Source organism: Artibeus jamaicensis, unplaced genomic scaffold (assembly GCF_021234435.1).
Source record: "Artibeus jamaicensis isolate MK-2021 breed Jamaican fruit bat unplaced genomic scaffold, CSHL_Jam_final scaffold_916, whole genome shotgun sequence".
In the NCBI taxonomy this organism is placed as follows: domain Eukaryota; kingdom Metazoa; phylum Chordata; class Mammalia; order Chiroptera; family Phyllostomidae; genus Artibeus; species Artibeus jamaicensis.
In genome coordinates, this window is record NW_026522059.1 from 25,134,648 (window position 1) to 25,150,500 (window position 15,853).

The 15,853-nt window shown below is 38.9% G+C and overlaps 1 protein-coding gene across 4 annotated transcripts in view; it reads right to left on the reverse strand.

The window, feature by feature from the left end:
- Positions 1-4,348: 4,348 nt before the first annotated feature.
- Positions 4,349-15,853, reverse strand: part of FZD6 (frizzled class receptor 6) — a 33,628-nt gene continuing 22,123 nt past the window's right edge. For 2 of the 4 annotated variants that reach the window (XM_053661153.1, XM_053661154.1), the window contains exons 4-7: positions 13,172-14,189; positions 10,787-10,935; positions 7,336-7,755; positions 4,350-5,818 (exon numbers count right to left, since the gene is read on the reverse strand). In XM_053661153.1, coding sequence (XP_053517128.1) covers positions 5,650-5,818; positions 7,336-7,755; positions 10,787-10,935; positions 13,172-14,189 — 1,756 coding nt within the window. In that variant the 3' untranslated portion in view covers positions 4,350-5,649. Of the gene's footprint in view, positions 5,819-7,335; positions 7,756-10,786; positions 10,936-13,163; positions 14,190-15,853 lie in introns of all 4 variants that reach the window. The other 2 variants (XM_037133401.2, XM_053661155.1) reach the window with 2 other exon arrangements.

Here is a 15,853-nt window from a genome sequence, read left to right on the forward strand (position 1 = left end):
CAGCCTCCCCTGGTTTAGGGTGGGCCGTAAGCCCCTTTCCTGGCCTTTGCTTTCATAAATATACCATTTGGGCCTCTCCGTGTCTTTCCGGCAGACCTGGAGAGCCCTGCCCGGAATCTGAGGACCAGCGACAAAGGGGCAGTGATGCCTATCGGTTGAGGAAACACAGTCCTCCTGTTTTGTTTTACTGAACTTTTTATTTGCCCGCAGCCTGCCAACCAGGTCAGCTCTGGAAACACAGCATGCCATTCTTCCTCGTCCAGAGGCACACGCATCAAGTGGCATGGCAGTGGAGAGGGGAAAGGGCCAGCCAGGGTTTTGAGGGTGGTCAATTTGTTTACAGGCTCCGGAGAGTTATTTTAATTGAAGTTTTCAGGGGGCCACTGGACTGGCCGTTCAGAAGGACTAAAACCAGCAGGGGCTAATACTACTATGCTGGTGAATTTTCCAGGTAAAGTCTGGAGACTACATAGTCAAGCCTGTATCTTTCTTGATAGTGAAACTAATTAAGATGCCAGAGTAGCCCTTGAAGGAAATTAATCCACAAACCAGTTTTATTTTAGTTAGCAGTCTGGAAAATAAGAGGGAGAAGATATTAATATAATTTATTTTGTTTTGAGTTTAGGAAAATCTTTTTATTAATCTCTGTTGATTTTGTGCCTCTCTTCTCAGTATATTTTAAATATAATTGTATATTTATGAACAGGTATTAAATGCAGGGTTTAGTAGAGTCCTCGCTTTTAGGTATGTTAAAACCCAATAGAAAATAAATGTGTTTTATGTTAACGAAGGTCAATGATGGCATGTGTTTGGAAAATGATTTATTTTTTATTTTTTTAATAGACTTTCTTCATTTACCTTTAGAGGGGAAGGGAAGGAGAGAGGGAGAGAAATATCAATGTACAGTTGCCTCTCATGTGTCCCCTGATGGGAACTGGCCTGCAACCCAGGCATGTGCCCTGACTGGGAATCGAACCACGATGCTTTGATTCGCAGGCCGACACTCAACCCACTGAGCTACACCAGCCAGGGCGGAAAATGATTTATTTGAAAACCTTTCTCTAACATGTTTCTATTAAAGCATTTAAGTGTGCTCACCCTCTCTCATCCCCTCCTTTTGTGGTGGAAAATTTGAAAATCCATCTTTAGAAGTTTTTCCTGATTTTCCCTTTTTTCTTTTAAAGATGGAAAATAAAAACCACAGATATGCCTGCTAAAAGTTGTTCATTTTAGCAGTCATTTTCTCATTTATTTTCATTTCTTTTTAAAAAAGATTTATTTATTTTTAGAGAGAGGGGGAGGGAGGGAAAAGAGAGGGAGCGAAGCATCGATCAGTTGCCTCTCGCGGGCCTCCACTGGGGACCTGGCCCTGTAACCCAGTCCTGTGCCCTGACTGGGAATGGAACCGGTGGCCTTTTGGCTTGGCTTATGGGACAACGCCCTACTCACTGAACCACACCAGTCAGGGCTCATTATTTTCATTTCTAATTAGTATTTACCATTTCCAGTCCTTCCTTCTTTTAATTTTCTCACTCTTCTTTTCTTCTCACCCCATTTTATTTCTGCTCCTTCAGGAATGGCATTACTGTTGAGTTCTGGGTCCCAATGTCTCTGGATAATTTTGGATCAGCCTTTTAATCTTTTCCTCTTTTCTCTTTGTTGACACATTGCCATTGTGAGTTAATGACATTTGATTCTTTTGCACATGACGGATCACAGTGGCTTCTGTTAAAACTTTCAGCATCTGTAATTTTAAGTCTTTGATTTGTGCTATGGGCAGTGAGGTATTAACGACTATGCTTTCCATGCAGAAGAGGAGCAGCAGGGCTTCTTGTGGTCATCAAAAATTATATCCTCCATTTCCTGAGGAGCTGTGCCTGCCTTGGCAATGTTACAACTTTCCAGCAGTGGTAACTGGAACCACCCCCCAGTGGTACATTTCAGAGACAATGAGAGTAAGGAAGAACTAGAACTGTGACTTTGATGGTGGGTGGCAATTACGAGGTGTTTTTCGTCTCGTTTTTCGAGGAAGATCTAGGGAACATTTCTTTGGTACCATGAATAGCACGGCAGTAATGGACCCCAATGGATGCACTGAGCCTTTCTGAAAGATGGCATTCCATAAAACTCTATAGAGGGTTTGTGGCTGACTGCCAAACCGAAATGCTGTTTTGAACATCTTTACTGCTGTTCATTTTAGCTGTACAATGTTGATGCCAGCCTTGTTATTATCATTGTAAATATGTAATTCAGGTCAAATTTCTTGGTTAAAAATGCTATGAAATTCTTATAAACATTAAGGTCAACTACTGCCTCTGAGATAGCAGATTTTTTTTTTGCATCAAAGATTATAGCCCCATGAAAAAGAAAAACTGCTGTTTTCAATTCGATGGCATTTTTGAAGTGTGTTATTAAAAATGAACACTTTTAAAATTCAAGCTTACTGATGACAAATCTTATGCCCATGATCAAGAAATCATTTTAATGATATAATGAAAATATATTATTTTCCCTGGGGGCCACATCAGCCTTGCTGTTGCCTTCAAAGGGGTGAATGTCATTTTAGGACTGTGTAAATGTAACTACTCCTTCACTAGGGGCAAGGAGCTCAGCGCTGCCACTGGGTAGGAACAAGGTACCAGGCCAGATAAAACGAGGTGGAGGCCGGTGTTTGCCACCCATGCTTTTTAACATATAGGTGGATATAGATGCAAATTTTTACTCTAAATAAGTAACAAATCAAGTCAAGCAATATATTAAATGATACACCATGATCATTTTGAGTTACTCAGTGAATTAAAGAATGGCGTTAGGTTCGAAAATGTATTTAGTACATCCCATTTGTAGATGGAAACATTGCTGGCCAATTGCTCTCTAAGCCCGTGTCATCTCCCTCCAAGGCACACACCTAGATTACATTTCCTAGCCTTCCTTGAAGTTAGGCATGGGTCTGTGTTTGAATTCAGGCAAAGGGAACGTACCTGGAAATTATGTGTGCTGTTTCCCTCTCTGACCCATGAAATTACTGTCTCTTCTTCCACCTGCGGGCTGGGTCCAGCGAATTCTACAGAGGAATCTGAAGCCGTAACAGATGGAAGAGTCACAAGATGGAAATGGTGGGTCCTTAAAATAATGACTTAAAAGGCTACTTCAAGAACATCTGCACCTCACTGTCACTTGATTGTTATTTAAGCTACTAAGGATTTTGAAGATTGTTATAGCAGTAAGCCAACCTTGGCTAGTACTGATAGCAAAAAGATAGGTAATTGATAGAATTCAACACCTGCTGCTAACTTTCAAAAATTGAAATAGAATTCTTTATTAACTTGTTAAAATGTTTATCTTACACCAAATGTTAACATTGTTCTTAATGGTTATGTACTATAAGCATTTTCATTAAAATATTTAAGAGGAGGATTCCAGAGAGTTGCAGAGTAGGTGGGTGTTACAACTAAAATATAGAATAGTCAACCTAAACAACCAATTGAAGACTAGCTGATCAGAAGTCTTATAACCAAGGATTTACAGACGAAGCCACATCAAGACTGGTAGGAAGGGCTGAGACATGAAAATGGCTGGCCCCACTCTCATGGGTGATGGCTGAAACTCTGGAGGGATGTCTCGGCTGCAAAGGTTCCCCCTGAGAATCATGCGATCTCAACCTCTGGTGCTCCCCAGTCCAGAGCACCAGAGCCAGGAACAGGCACCCACATAATACATGGCTGTGAAAATCAGTGGGAATTCTGTCTGCCAGGGAGAGATGACCGTCGGCTAGAGACATAGGTGCCCTCTTAAAGGGCCAACATGAAATCTCATTTGCAGCACTCACCCTGGGTGGTGAAAGACAAATGATTTCACTTGTATGTGTAATCTTGAAGACAAAATAAACAAAGAAAATAGAAACCAACTCATAGATATAGTGAACAGATGGATGGTCACCACACAGGAGGGGGGTTGGGTGAAAAAAGTGAAGGGATTGAGAAGTACAGATGGATAGTTACAAAACAGTCAGGGGGATGTAAAGTAAAGCAGAGGGACTAGAGTCAACAATAATTAATAACTATATGTGGTATCAAATGGGCACTGGATTTATCAAAGTGATCACTTCACAAAATATATAAATGTCTAATCACTAAGTTGTACACCTGAAACTAATATAATATTCTATGTGAACTGTAATTGAAAAATAAAACATTATTAAAAAAGAAAATAAAATAAAAAGAAGCTTCTGGCTTATAAGTCATGGAGCCACTGATCTGAAAAATTACCCCACTTCCTGAGCCAGGACCACAATATGTAACACAGAATATTCCACAATCTCTCATGTGAAGAAAATTTTATTACTGAAAAGATCACATAAAACAAAGTGTTTGTATACAAACTTAACAAATGTGGAAAAGTTAATATTGACAACATTTTTCCATACAGTGCATGGTAACTTTATTTTTGTGCTTTAACAGAATTCCAAATAGAGAAAAAACCGAAAGCCATCAGAAAACCTGTTCAAGGAATAATACTTGCTTGAGAACAAAACTAAACACATTCTTTAGTATTTTAAAAGTATGTTATATGAAAGACATTTTATTGTATCAGGACTATATTTTTTCCATTTAATTGGCACTAATATTGCTAACACACTTTTCAATGTTCAGAAAACTCCTATTTAGCTGCCAAATTGAATTCTACATAATATCTGAGAAAGATATTGCACAAATACAAAGCATTTGTAGTGTTCTAAATGTTAAAAAAATAAAAGTTAAAACAAAAGTATAGGCGACTGTAAATGGTCATAATAATATAATATTGGGTGGTCATGAAACATTACAAAAACAAGAAAATTGATTGCCCTTGGCTTAATTTACAAAAGAATAACACTTCATCTACTAATCCTTTGGGGCATTTTATTTTCAAAATGCAGAAGGGTCAGCAAGCCACACAGTACAGTCGACATTAGACACTCGGTCTAAAGGTGCCCTGTCGGAGTTGCACCACGGAGCTGTGACATTCCTAAAATAACCAGACTTTACAAAACTCACACACTGAAGACGATAAGGTAGAGCAAGTGGGCTTTTTTAGTTGAATTATCATTAGAACAGCCAACTATTTTTTATACCACAAAAGAATACTATTTTTCAATTCTCTTAGAAATTCAGTGTAAAAGCTACCAAAATAGTGTGAAAATAAAATATCAGAATAACATATTAAAATATTTGAGATTTTCCAGAATTTCTAATAAAAGTTCAAATACATATAAACTTATTTTCAAATATATAAAAAAGATACAAAGATAAGTTTTTAATACTTCAGCAAAAAACATCCTGATTTTATATCATAAATGGGAAATAACATAGTACACCTTAAAATACTTTTAAAAAGAGTAGAATCTTCATAAATAAAAGAAGGAAGACTGCTCTCCCTCCCTCCTCTCAGGCAATTTAAAAAATATTATTAACCTGCACACTTCTGTTTTTCAGGCACAGTGTATGAAATGGGTCATATTATTCTCAGCATCTATTGTTTCCAGTGTAACAGCAGGCAATGTAGCTTTAAGTACGAAAGAAGAATATTACAGTGGTTCCTGTAAGACAGTGTGCTGGTCAGCTCCAGTGTAACACAAATCTGCTTCTAAGCAACAAGACTGCCTAGTTTTCAAGTATCTGAGTGGCTGCCAGCGCCCTGCCCTTTTCTAGCTCCTGCAGCCGCGTGAACCAGCAGAGACGTGGAGCCTCTCAGGCTGCTTGGCTCTGAAGAACTGGGGACCTGCGCGCTGCTGCTCTGCACCGGGCCAGTGTCAGTAACGTCACTTCTGGGAGTCCCCCTAGGTAAAAGAACAGAAGTTGACAGACACACAGACCAAGCACGAACGTGCTGCCAGATGTCCTCAAAGCTGCTATCCACTCTCCATGAGTTTACTTCCAACCAGTGGCCACTTTTACCATAGATAACTAAATTAACTGAAACTCTTTAGGTCTGCCCTAACAACTCAAAATGCAAATACTTTCAAGTAATTTTTGGAAACTGTCAAGCCCCGCCCATGCATAGGGAGTGTGGTGTCTCATGGGGAATACAAGTAATGAGAGGATTCCTGCCCTGCGGTTGGCAAACATTTCATTGATTTCCTGCCATGGATCAGACACTATGTAAGCAGTTGGGAATTACAAAGATAAGTAAAACCTCATCTCGGCCTTTAAGGAATTTACAACTCTAGTGGAGAATAAAAACACGTATCTAATTACAATCCAGGTGTGCAAAGGCTGTTAGAGGAACACAGAGAAGGTGCACTTGGCCTACTTTGGAGGATGATGTAAGACAACCTTGACACCTTCAAATAATTGTCAGCATTCTGGCTAGTTTCATGTTTACCTGTGTCTGGGTCACCTATGACTATATAAAGATAATGTCCATATCCTTGCATGCTCAGAAAATAAAAACATCTTATAATCATCTTTGTCTAAACTGACAAGTATCTTTCAGACACTATTTTAATGCAGTACTAATTTTTTTAAGATGTTATTTATCTTTTAGAGAGAGGGGAAGAGGGGGAGAGAAACACTGATGTGCGAGAGAAACATCGATGGGCTACCTCCATACTAGGCATGTGCCCTGACCAGGAGTCAAACCGGTGACCTTTTGGTTCACAAGTCAGCACTCAACCCACTGAGCCACACGAGCCAGGGCCGTAATACAGTACTAATTAAAACTTAGCCCGAAGATGACAGCAGAGTAGGCAGAAGTTATACTCACCTCCTCCCAGAACCAAACTGGAATTACAACTAAAATATACATCAACCTTAATAAAACCTAGCCTATATGTCTGATGAATCTTAAACATCTACCTAAATACACACACAACTCTTAACAATTACCATAGACATGAAAATTACTGTTCTACCTGAACAACATACATGAGGGCTCTTCTCAATGCTACGACTTAAACTACAAAATAGTATATTGATAGGCTGAACTTCAACTTCTTGAACCCACACTTCCTTGGGTTAGGTGTATAAACATGTCATTTTGTAGAATGCCTTCTTTCCAAACTTTAATACAAAAATTATAATGCAGCTCTGACTGGTCTGGCTCAGTGGACTGAGCACGAGCACACGCTGTGAACCAAAGGGTTGCTGGTTCGATTCCAGCCAGAGCACACACCTGGGTTGTGGGCCAGGTCCCCAGCAGGGGGCAAATGAGAGGCAACTGCACATGGATGTTTCTTTCCCTCTCTCTCTCCTTCCATTTCCCTCTGTCTAAAAATAAAATAAATAAAACCTTAAAAAAATTGGCAATGCAGTATTCAGAAGAGTCATGATTTAAGACAACAAAATCCAGGCTCACCTTCCTTCGCTCCGCACACTCTCGCTCTTGTCATGCACGTGGCCCGGCAGGCCTTTCCGGTCGGTCTGCTCCCCGCAGAGTCCGGAGCTGGACGCTGCTGGGGAGGCAGGTTCCGCACAGCCCTGTCCTCTCGGTTTGGGAGTGCTCACCCCGTCTGCTCTCACTTCCCTCACTGATGTTTCCGGAGAGGTTTGGATTTCGGTCAAAGTTTCTTGTCCTACGTAATCGTGGCTAGTGATTGCTACCGTAGAAGTGCCATGATTTGGTGAAGTTCCTGTGCTGGTTCCCATGGATTTGGAAATGACCTTCAGCTTATGTGAACTTGGTTTGTAGTGCTTCTTTTTGTGTTTAACTTTAGAGTTGTGCTTTAAGAAAAACTCACATGACTCCTGTAGTACTCTTCGACTTTCACTGATTGGACTGTAAGAAAACCCAAGGAGAAGATTTACTTATAAATGTTAAGTGTTATGTCAGAAGCCATGAAGCCTATCACACAGCTGTGCTAACAATCCTTGTTCGATAAAGTAAAAAATTTTAAGATATATATATTATTACAAGATCTGGGATCATAAATACTATGAGATATAAGTACACGGTCACAAAGTGAAGTCTTTATGACAACTGTGTGTTGCCTTTGTCAGCGTAGGTAGTGGACTGGTCAGGAAACGCACCCCAGCCTGCAGGGCAGGTCTCACGGAATGAGCACCACACGCAAGCACATCGAAATAGAAGTAAACCAGAAGGGAGGACACAGAGTGTGATTAGTGGTCTTTGCTTAAGTTCAACGGTTTTCTTTCTAACATTAAAGATAGCAAGTGATACTGAAGTTAGTATGGGTATACAAATATGGAATGGGCGTATAATAACAGTGCAAAAAATTAAAGTCCAGCTAAGGGCAATTCTTCAGATTTCAAAAACTTATTTGTGAAAAAGTCTACCATTCTGAAACTTTTACCATACAAGTTCATTAATCAAAGCATTGGGGAAGAGTTTAAAAAGCTCTATTGGACTTCCAGCCAAGATGGAGGTATAGGTGGAAACACTGTACCTCCTCACACAACCAAATTTAAGGACAATAAAAATTCAGAAACAAAAACACAACCACAACAGCCAGAAAAATTGAACTGTACTGAAGTCCAACAATGAACCGTTCATCCAGAGTGGTAAGAGGGGTGGAGTCGGAAATGAGCAAACCCAGTGAAACGCACAAGGCGGTTGGCTGACTGAGGACACACATTCGCATGCAGATAAACCAGGCAAAAAACGGGCAGTGAGAAAAACCGCACAACCCAGGGCCCCAGTGACGGGAAATAAAGCCTAAAATTACTTATTGAAAAAACTTGAGGAGATTGAGGTGCGAGGAGAGACTCCCAGCCTCAAAGGAGAGTTTGTTGGAGAGACACACAGGGTCCTAGAATGTACACAAGCCAACCCACCTGGGAAGCAGCACCATAAGGGCCCAATTAGCTTGTGGCAAGCGGCCAAAATATGAGAGAGAGCGGAACAAGCACCACTGTTCCCTCTCTGACCCTGCCCCCAGGTACAGCATTACAACCCAGTGACATCAGTTGCCCTGCCCTGGTGAACACCTAAGGCTTCGCGCGTCATATGTAACAGGCACAAACAGACCAAAACATTATGGCTCAGGCAGAAGAACAAATCAAAGCCCCAGAGCCAATACTTTTAAGCAACCAAGAGATAGCCAACCTATCAGATGCACAGTTCAAAACACTGGTGGTTATCAGGATGCTCACAGAACTGGTTGATTTTGGTTGCAAATTAGATGAAAAAATGAAGGCTACATTAAGTGAAATGAAGCAAAATGCACAGGGAACCAATAGTGATGGAAAGAAAACTGGGACTCAAATCAGTGAGTGGACCAGAAGGAAGAAAGAAACAACCAAACAGAAAAGCATGAAGAAACAAGAATTCAAAAAAATGAGGCGAGGCTTAGGAACCTCCAGGACATCTTTAAAGGTTCCAACATCTGAATCATAGGGGTACCAGAAGGGGAAGAGGAACAGCAACAAGTGGAAAACTTATTTGAACAAATAATAAAGGAGAACTTCCCCAATCTGGCAAAGGAAATAGACTTCTAGGAAGTCCAGAAAGCTCAGAGTCCTAAAGAAGGTAGACCCAAGAAGGAACACACCAAGGCACATCATAATTACATCACCCAAGATTAAAATGAAGGACAGAATTCTAGAAGCAGCAAGAGATAAGGGGACAGTCACCTACAAAGGAGTTCCCATCAGACTGTCAGCGGATTTCTCAAAAGAGACCTTCCAGGCAAGAAGGGGCTGGAAAGAAGTATTCCAAGTCATGAAATCCAAAGACCTACATCCAAGACTGCTCTATCCAGCAAAGCTTTCATTTAAAATGGAAGGGCAGATAAAGTACTTCTCAGATAAGATCAAGTTTAAAAAGTTCATCATTACCAAGCCCTTATTATATGAAATGTTAAAGGGACTTATCTAAGAAAAAGAAGATAAAAAAGATGAACAGTGAAAGGACAGCAAACTCACAGATATTAACAACCAAACCTAAAACAAAAGCAAACTAAGCAGACAGCTAGATCAGGAACAGAACCACAGAAATGGAGATCACATGGAGGGTTAGCAACAGGGGAGTGGGAGGAAGAGAAGGGGGAGAAGGTATAAGTAGCATAGATGGTGGGGAGAAAATAGACAGGGGGGAGGGCAAAAGTAGTGTGGGAAATGTAAAAGCTAAAGAACTTATGACACATGTATATGAAGTAAAGGAGGGGAATATGAGGGGAGGTGGTGTACAGGGTAGAGGGGAATGAAGGGGGGAAATGGGACAACTGTAATGGCATAATCAATAAAATATATTTTTAAAAAGCTGTATTGTACACTGGTCACAGTACACAGTATGCAATGTATGAAAGAATTAAAGCGAGCTATTTGCTCATAACTGTAAACCTACTATATTGTTACAGAATGTTCCTTAAATTTGAATTTTTACCATCTTAGGCAAGGTAAATAAATGAAATTTTAACTCAATACTGCGTGTAATAAAATTTAAAGATAAGTAATGATTATGACACATCACATTTGAATCATACTTTATAGATTTCTTTACAAATACTTGATCCTACTTAATCTTTTATCATGAACAAACAGGGTAAAATTATTTAAAGTGCTACACCCAAAATAATAACTCCAATGCAATGGTAATAACATTGGATATAGTATAAGCCATGGAAAGAAAATACACACTTTATACATCTTTCATTCATATTTCAATAGAATAGTTTATATCCAAGACTATAATGAATGCCAAAGTAAAGCATCTTTCTCCGTGAAGATTTCAAAACTTGAACAACAGTTGCTATAATAAAGCTCCAGCATAGTGGTGATTTTTAAATAGCTCCTTGGTATTAGAGCAATTTATTTTTTTTAAAGTGTGAGATAATTCAACAGGTTCTTACTCTCTCTTGCGGTTTCGTTTAAAAAACCCAGCCCATTCTGTGCACGTCTTTTTGCTTCCAACCCAGAAGACGGCGGAGATGCCAACAATCAATGTCATCAGATATTTTATCATAAATAAAGCTAATTCTGGTCGAGTTTTTGTCTTTACCTGTAAAAAACAGTGAATGAAAATTTTAGTGACACATTCTAAGTGAAGTCTACATTGTCAACGCAAAATGTGGACAAAAAATATATTCAGTCTGTTTTATTACAAAATATTGACACAACAGATTATATAATGAGTGGTGCCTCAAGTGTGATACATTATTTACCTACGTTCTGAACAAACAACCTCACATGTGTCGTGACGTACAGCCAGAAAGGGAAAAGCGCTGCAATACACTTGGGAAGGATGTCCCTCCTACTTCTGGCTTGACTTCCTGACCTTTTTGTCCCAGAAGTATAATTGCTAAATATCTGCCTCTAAATATTCATCTATTTCCTTTACTTTACCACAAAAAAACACATTTAAACTCATTACAACAACACACTATTTTAGAATCTTTACACATCAAATGATGTTTATGTTATAAAAACCCGACTAGGGCAAAATAAATATCATGAAAGTGAATATGTGGCAATTTCATAAAAATCAATAATACTTTCTTCAAGTATAAACTTTCAAATATTATTTTTACATGTTATTATTTTTTATTTTTTAGATGAAGCATAATTTATTCAGGTACCCTCATTAATGGATATTTAGGTTATTTCCAACCTACTGCCACGGCAAATAACATCACAGTGACCATCTCTGTTTGTACTCAATCACTCACATTCATGAGACTTGTCAATAAACTCTCATAAAAGCCAAATCAAGGAGTACATACATTTTAAATGAGATACTGTCAAACTGCTTTCCCCAGAAGGCCGAACTCATGAAGTAACAAAGAGAGTGCATTTTGACACAGTTTCACCCTTGCAGTGGCTACAAAACCTTCAGATGTTTGCCATGTCATAAGTAGACATATAATTGCATCCTAACTTTAATTTGCATTTCTCTTATAACATTTTGCACATTTAAGAGGGTTCTTTTTCTGTGAACTCTCTTCACATTTTTTTCATTTTTATTTCAGATTGTGGGTTTTTTTCTTATTGATCTACAGGAACTATGTTTAACTTAAGGAAATATGTCCTTCAACTATGATGTGATGTATTAACAAACTTTCCCAGCTGGTTTTCTGACTTTGGTTATGATGGGGTTTTTGCCATGCAAAGATTTTTTTGGTCAAATTTAACAATCTTTTCTATTATAGTTCCTGGATTTATACCATACTTACAAAGTCCTACTCCACTTTAAGTTTAGAATTTTCTCATTTTATCTTCTGATGCTTTATAGTTTTTTTCTTTACTAAAAACATAATTCTGAAAAACCACAGATCTTAAGTTTTTTTGGTAGCATAGAATAGTTGTATTTTCCTCCTACTTTGCCAAAATTACCGAAAATAGGAAACATTTAATATTTCAGAACCACTTTAAGACACAGCTTCCTTATTTAAATATACAGAAAAAGCAGCCTATTGGTAATAGACTATGGATAGTAAGGCAAGTAAAACTATTATTCCCACCCATCAGTATATAAAACAGGCCCCACTGTGTTCAAATGTAGTAACTTTCTAGAATATAAATTACTATGGAAAATGATTCAGCCCACACATGACTTGATTTGATACAGTATGATGATAGTACCCACAACCAACGTAATTTGTATATCATGTCTAAATATTAAAAAATGTATTAAGTTAAAAACAAAAATTCTATTAAAAGCTCAATAGCTCAATTAAAATGCTTTCAGAACTTATTCTATTTTCAGAAATTTATTGTTTTAATCTTGAAATCACCACCTTTATACTGATCATAAAAATCAGGATCATATGAAACACATTTTGTTTCAACTGTACTTTTTTCAGTTAAGAAATGACAGGATGGTTTAGGCAAAAGTCAAGTCTGTTTTTATAAGCAATTGTACTCTAAAAAATTGTAAGATAATGTTATGAAATTAAAAATACCCAAATAAAGTCTTCCCCTATTAACTGAAGAATTTAAAACAACTCTCAATTCAGAAGTTACAACACTTCTCCCTTTTTCCCTATGCCAAGACCTGTTCTGATTCTTTTCTTCATTACTATTCATCTGCCTTTGTAACTCCATGTAATTTGTACAAGATAGCTAAAGGAGGCTTCAATGTTGTAACGAATTAAAAAACCTTATGACACTCATCCCAGTTGCAGCTGATGCACTCTCATCTGAAATCTTAATTTATTCAAAGCTAATTTGAGCATATGTCTACGAAACTTCTTAAGTTAAAGTTAAATCACAAAACAATAAAAACGACAGCTTTTTACCTGATACGGACATGGGATGTGGTACTGGCGGCAATGGTCCGAGACCCAGCCCATCTCCCAGGCGGTCCTGTTCACTTGCTCATAGACGTAACATCCAAGAAGTGTCACTAATGGCACGAGGTACAGGCCGCTGAAGACTCCAATTCGAATCATAAACTTCTTCAGTTTCTCTTGGTTACGGCCATCATGTTGTATGACTTGTCGAACATGATTCAGGGAAATAATGCCAGCCAAGAGAAGAGACAGCCCAACAAACACACAAAGGCACAGTGGCAAGAGTACGAAGTAGCGAGAAGCATTCAGGTCATAGAGGCCGACAAAGCAAACTCCACTAATGTTGTCTCCCTCAACTTTGTTCATAGCAAGGAGCATAACAGTCAGAAAACCTGGTGCTCCCCATGCAACAGCATGAAACCACACTGCCTTCTGTTCGATGGCTTCACAACTCCACTTTCTCCCGGCAGCTAAGAACCAGGTAATGGTAAGAATCACCCACCACACAGTGCCGGCCATGGTGAAAAAATACAAAAACATAAACAAAATGGTGCAGGCCTTATTTTGAGAGCCTAGGACAACTGTTTCTCCAACTTCCAGCTTCTCATCTGCCTTATTGCAGGCTGTGCTGTTGCCTAGCAAGAATCCAATAAAATACATAAGAGATACAATGCTGTAACAGACAGAGTAATATATAATCGGTCTCTCTGGGTATCTGAATCTTTTAACGTCAATTAAAAATGTAAGGAATGTAAACAGAGTTGCACAAAGACAAAATATTGAAACTATTCCGATGAAACTTTTTGCAAACTCTAACTCATCACTTTTAAAATACATGTTGGGGCACGGAGGGGCGCACTGGTCAATTCCCAGAAACTTGTAGCCTTGTCCCCCAGAAGTCTTAAGATGCCTTGGACACCAAATTCCAATGTCTCTTTGGACTTGTTCTATTTTCTTCTGAGGACCAAGAAACTCTGTGTGTGGATCAAGAGTTACAGGAAAAGTCTCGTCACAATACTGTAATCTGTAAGATTATAAAAATTAAATATATAAGGTCAACATTTTTATTGAGTCAGCACTTTTAATGCTATGCTTTCTGACTACAAAATATTTCCCTATGTATTCATAACTGATGGGAAGACATACACAAACCTATCTACACAGATTATAGGTTAGAGGTGGGTGGAAAGTTTTGGAGTTGGCTAAACATTTGTGGTTGTTAATGAGGCCCTAACAGACTAATATACAAGGTCTGTCCAGAAAAAGTTCAGCCATTGTTAATATAATGAGAATGGTTTGCATGACACTGATGTAACTTGTCAGCCAAGGAGAGTGGACTGGAATGGCATGCATAAACAATGACAATTTCACTGTACTACTAGTCAGTGGGGGTGGTAGAGGCTGTTGAGTGAGCATGTGCACTGTGTGGCCCTTGCATTCAAAATGACTAAGAGAGTAGAGCAATGAATCTGCATCAAATTTTGCATTAAGCTTGAATATTCCTTCACAGAAACTATTCTGATGATTCAGAAGTCCACAGCTAGGGGCAACTGGAGATTGGCAGCTTCATCACGACAACACACCTGCTCATGCATCATGTCTTGTGCAAAGCTGTTTGGCAAACATCAAATCACCCAGGTGACTCAGACCCTCTACAGCCCAGATTTGGTGCCCTGTGATTTCTGGCTTTTCCCAAAACTAAAACCACCTTTCAAAGAGAAGAGATTTCAGACCATCGATAAGATTCAAGAAAATACAATGGGGCAGCTGATGGGGATTGGGAGAACTGTGTGAGGTCCCAAGGTGCCTACTTTGAAGGGGACTGAGGCATCATTGTCCTATGTACAATGTCTCTTGTATCTTCTTCAATAAATGTCTCTATTTTTTATATTACCAGGCTGGATATGTTCTGGACAGACCTCATATATATTAAATGCAAGGCAAGTGAACATAAATATTTCCTTACTTAGAAATCAATCAATTAATAATTTAAAAATGATGTTTGCTCTCAAGACTAAATATTTAAGGAAAAGTTATCTTGCTTTGTCTTCCCCAGAAAAAAGAAGTACTGGCTTGTCTGTTTATAAGCATACGAAATACAAGTCTTAGGAAAATTAATGTTTATTACCTCATGCCCATGAGCAAAGTAAATAAACCACATAATTAAGGTGATAGCTGAAATAAAATCCTTTCCTGGATCAGTAAGGTAAAGTTCAAGTGATCCCTAAGTTATTAAAGAAGGGCAAGAGGATCCCCAAGAGGCAGTCTGAGGACTGGCCTCACCCACATCCCCATTTCCTCGTGGTTGGGCTGTTTGCCTCCCTGTTTGCAGGTGTTCCTGAGGGATACACAGGAGTATTTGTTTTGTGCAGAGCTTCAGCACTGAGTTGAATTTCTGTGTTCCAGTATTACTTTGAAAGATCTACATGGTTTAAAAATTTGTAGGGATTTTAATGAGAAAGAATTTAAAATGTGCTTTTAGATAATGTCCTGGCTGGCATGACTCAGTGGATTGAGCACAGGCCTGTGAACCAAAGGGTTGCGGGTTCAATTCCCAGTCATGGCACATGCCTGGGTCGCAGGCCAGGTCCCCCTGGTAGTGGGTGCGTGAGGGGCAACCACACACTGATGTTTCTCTCCCTCTCTCTCTCCCTTCCCCTCTCTAAAAATAAATAAATAAAATCTTTA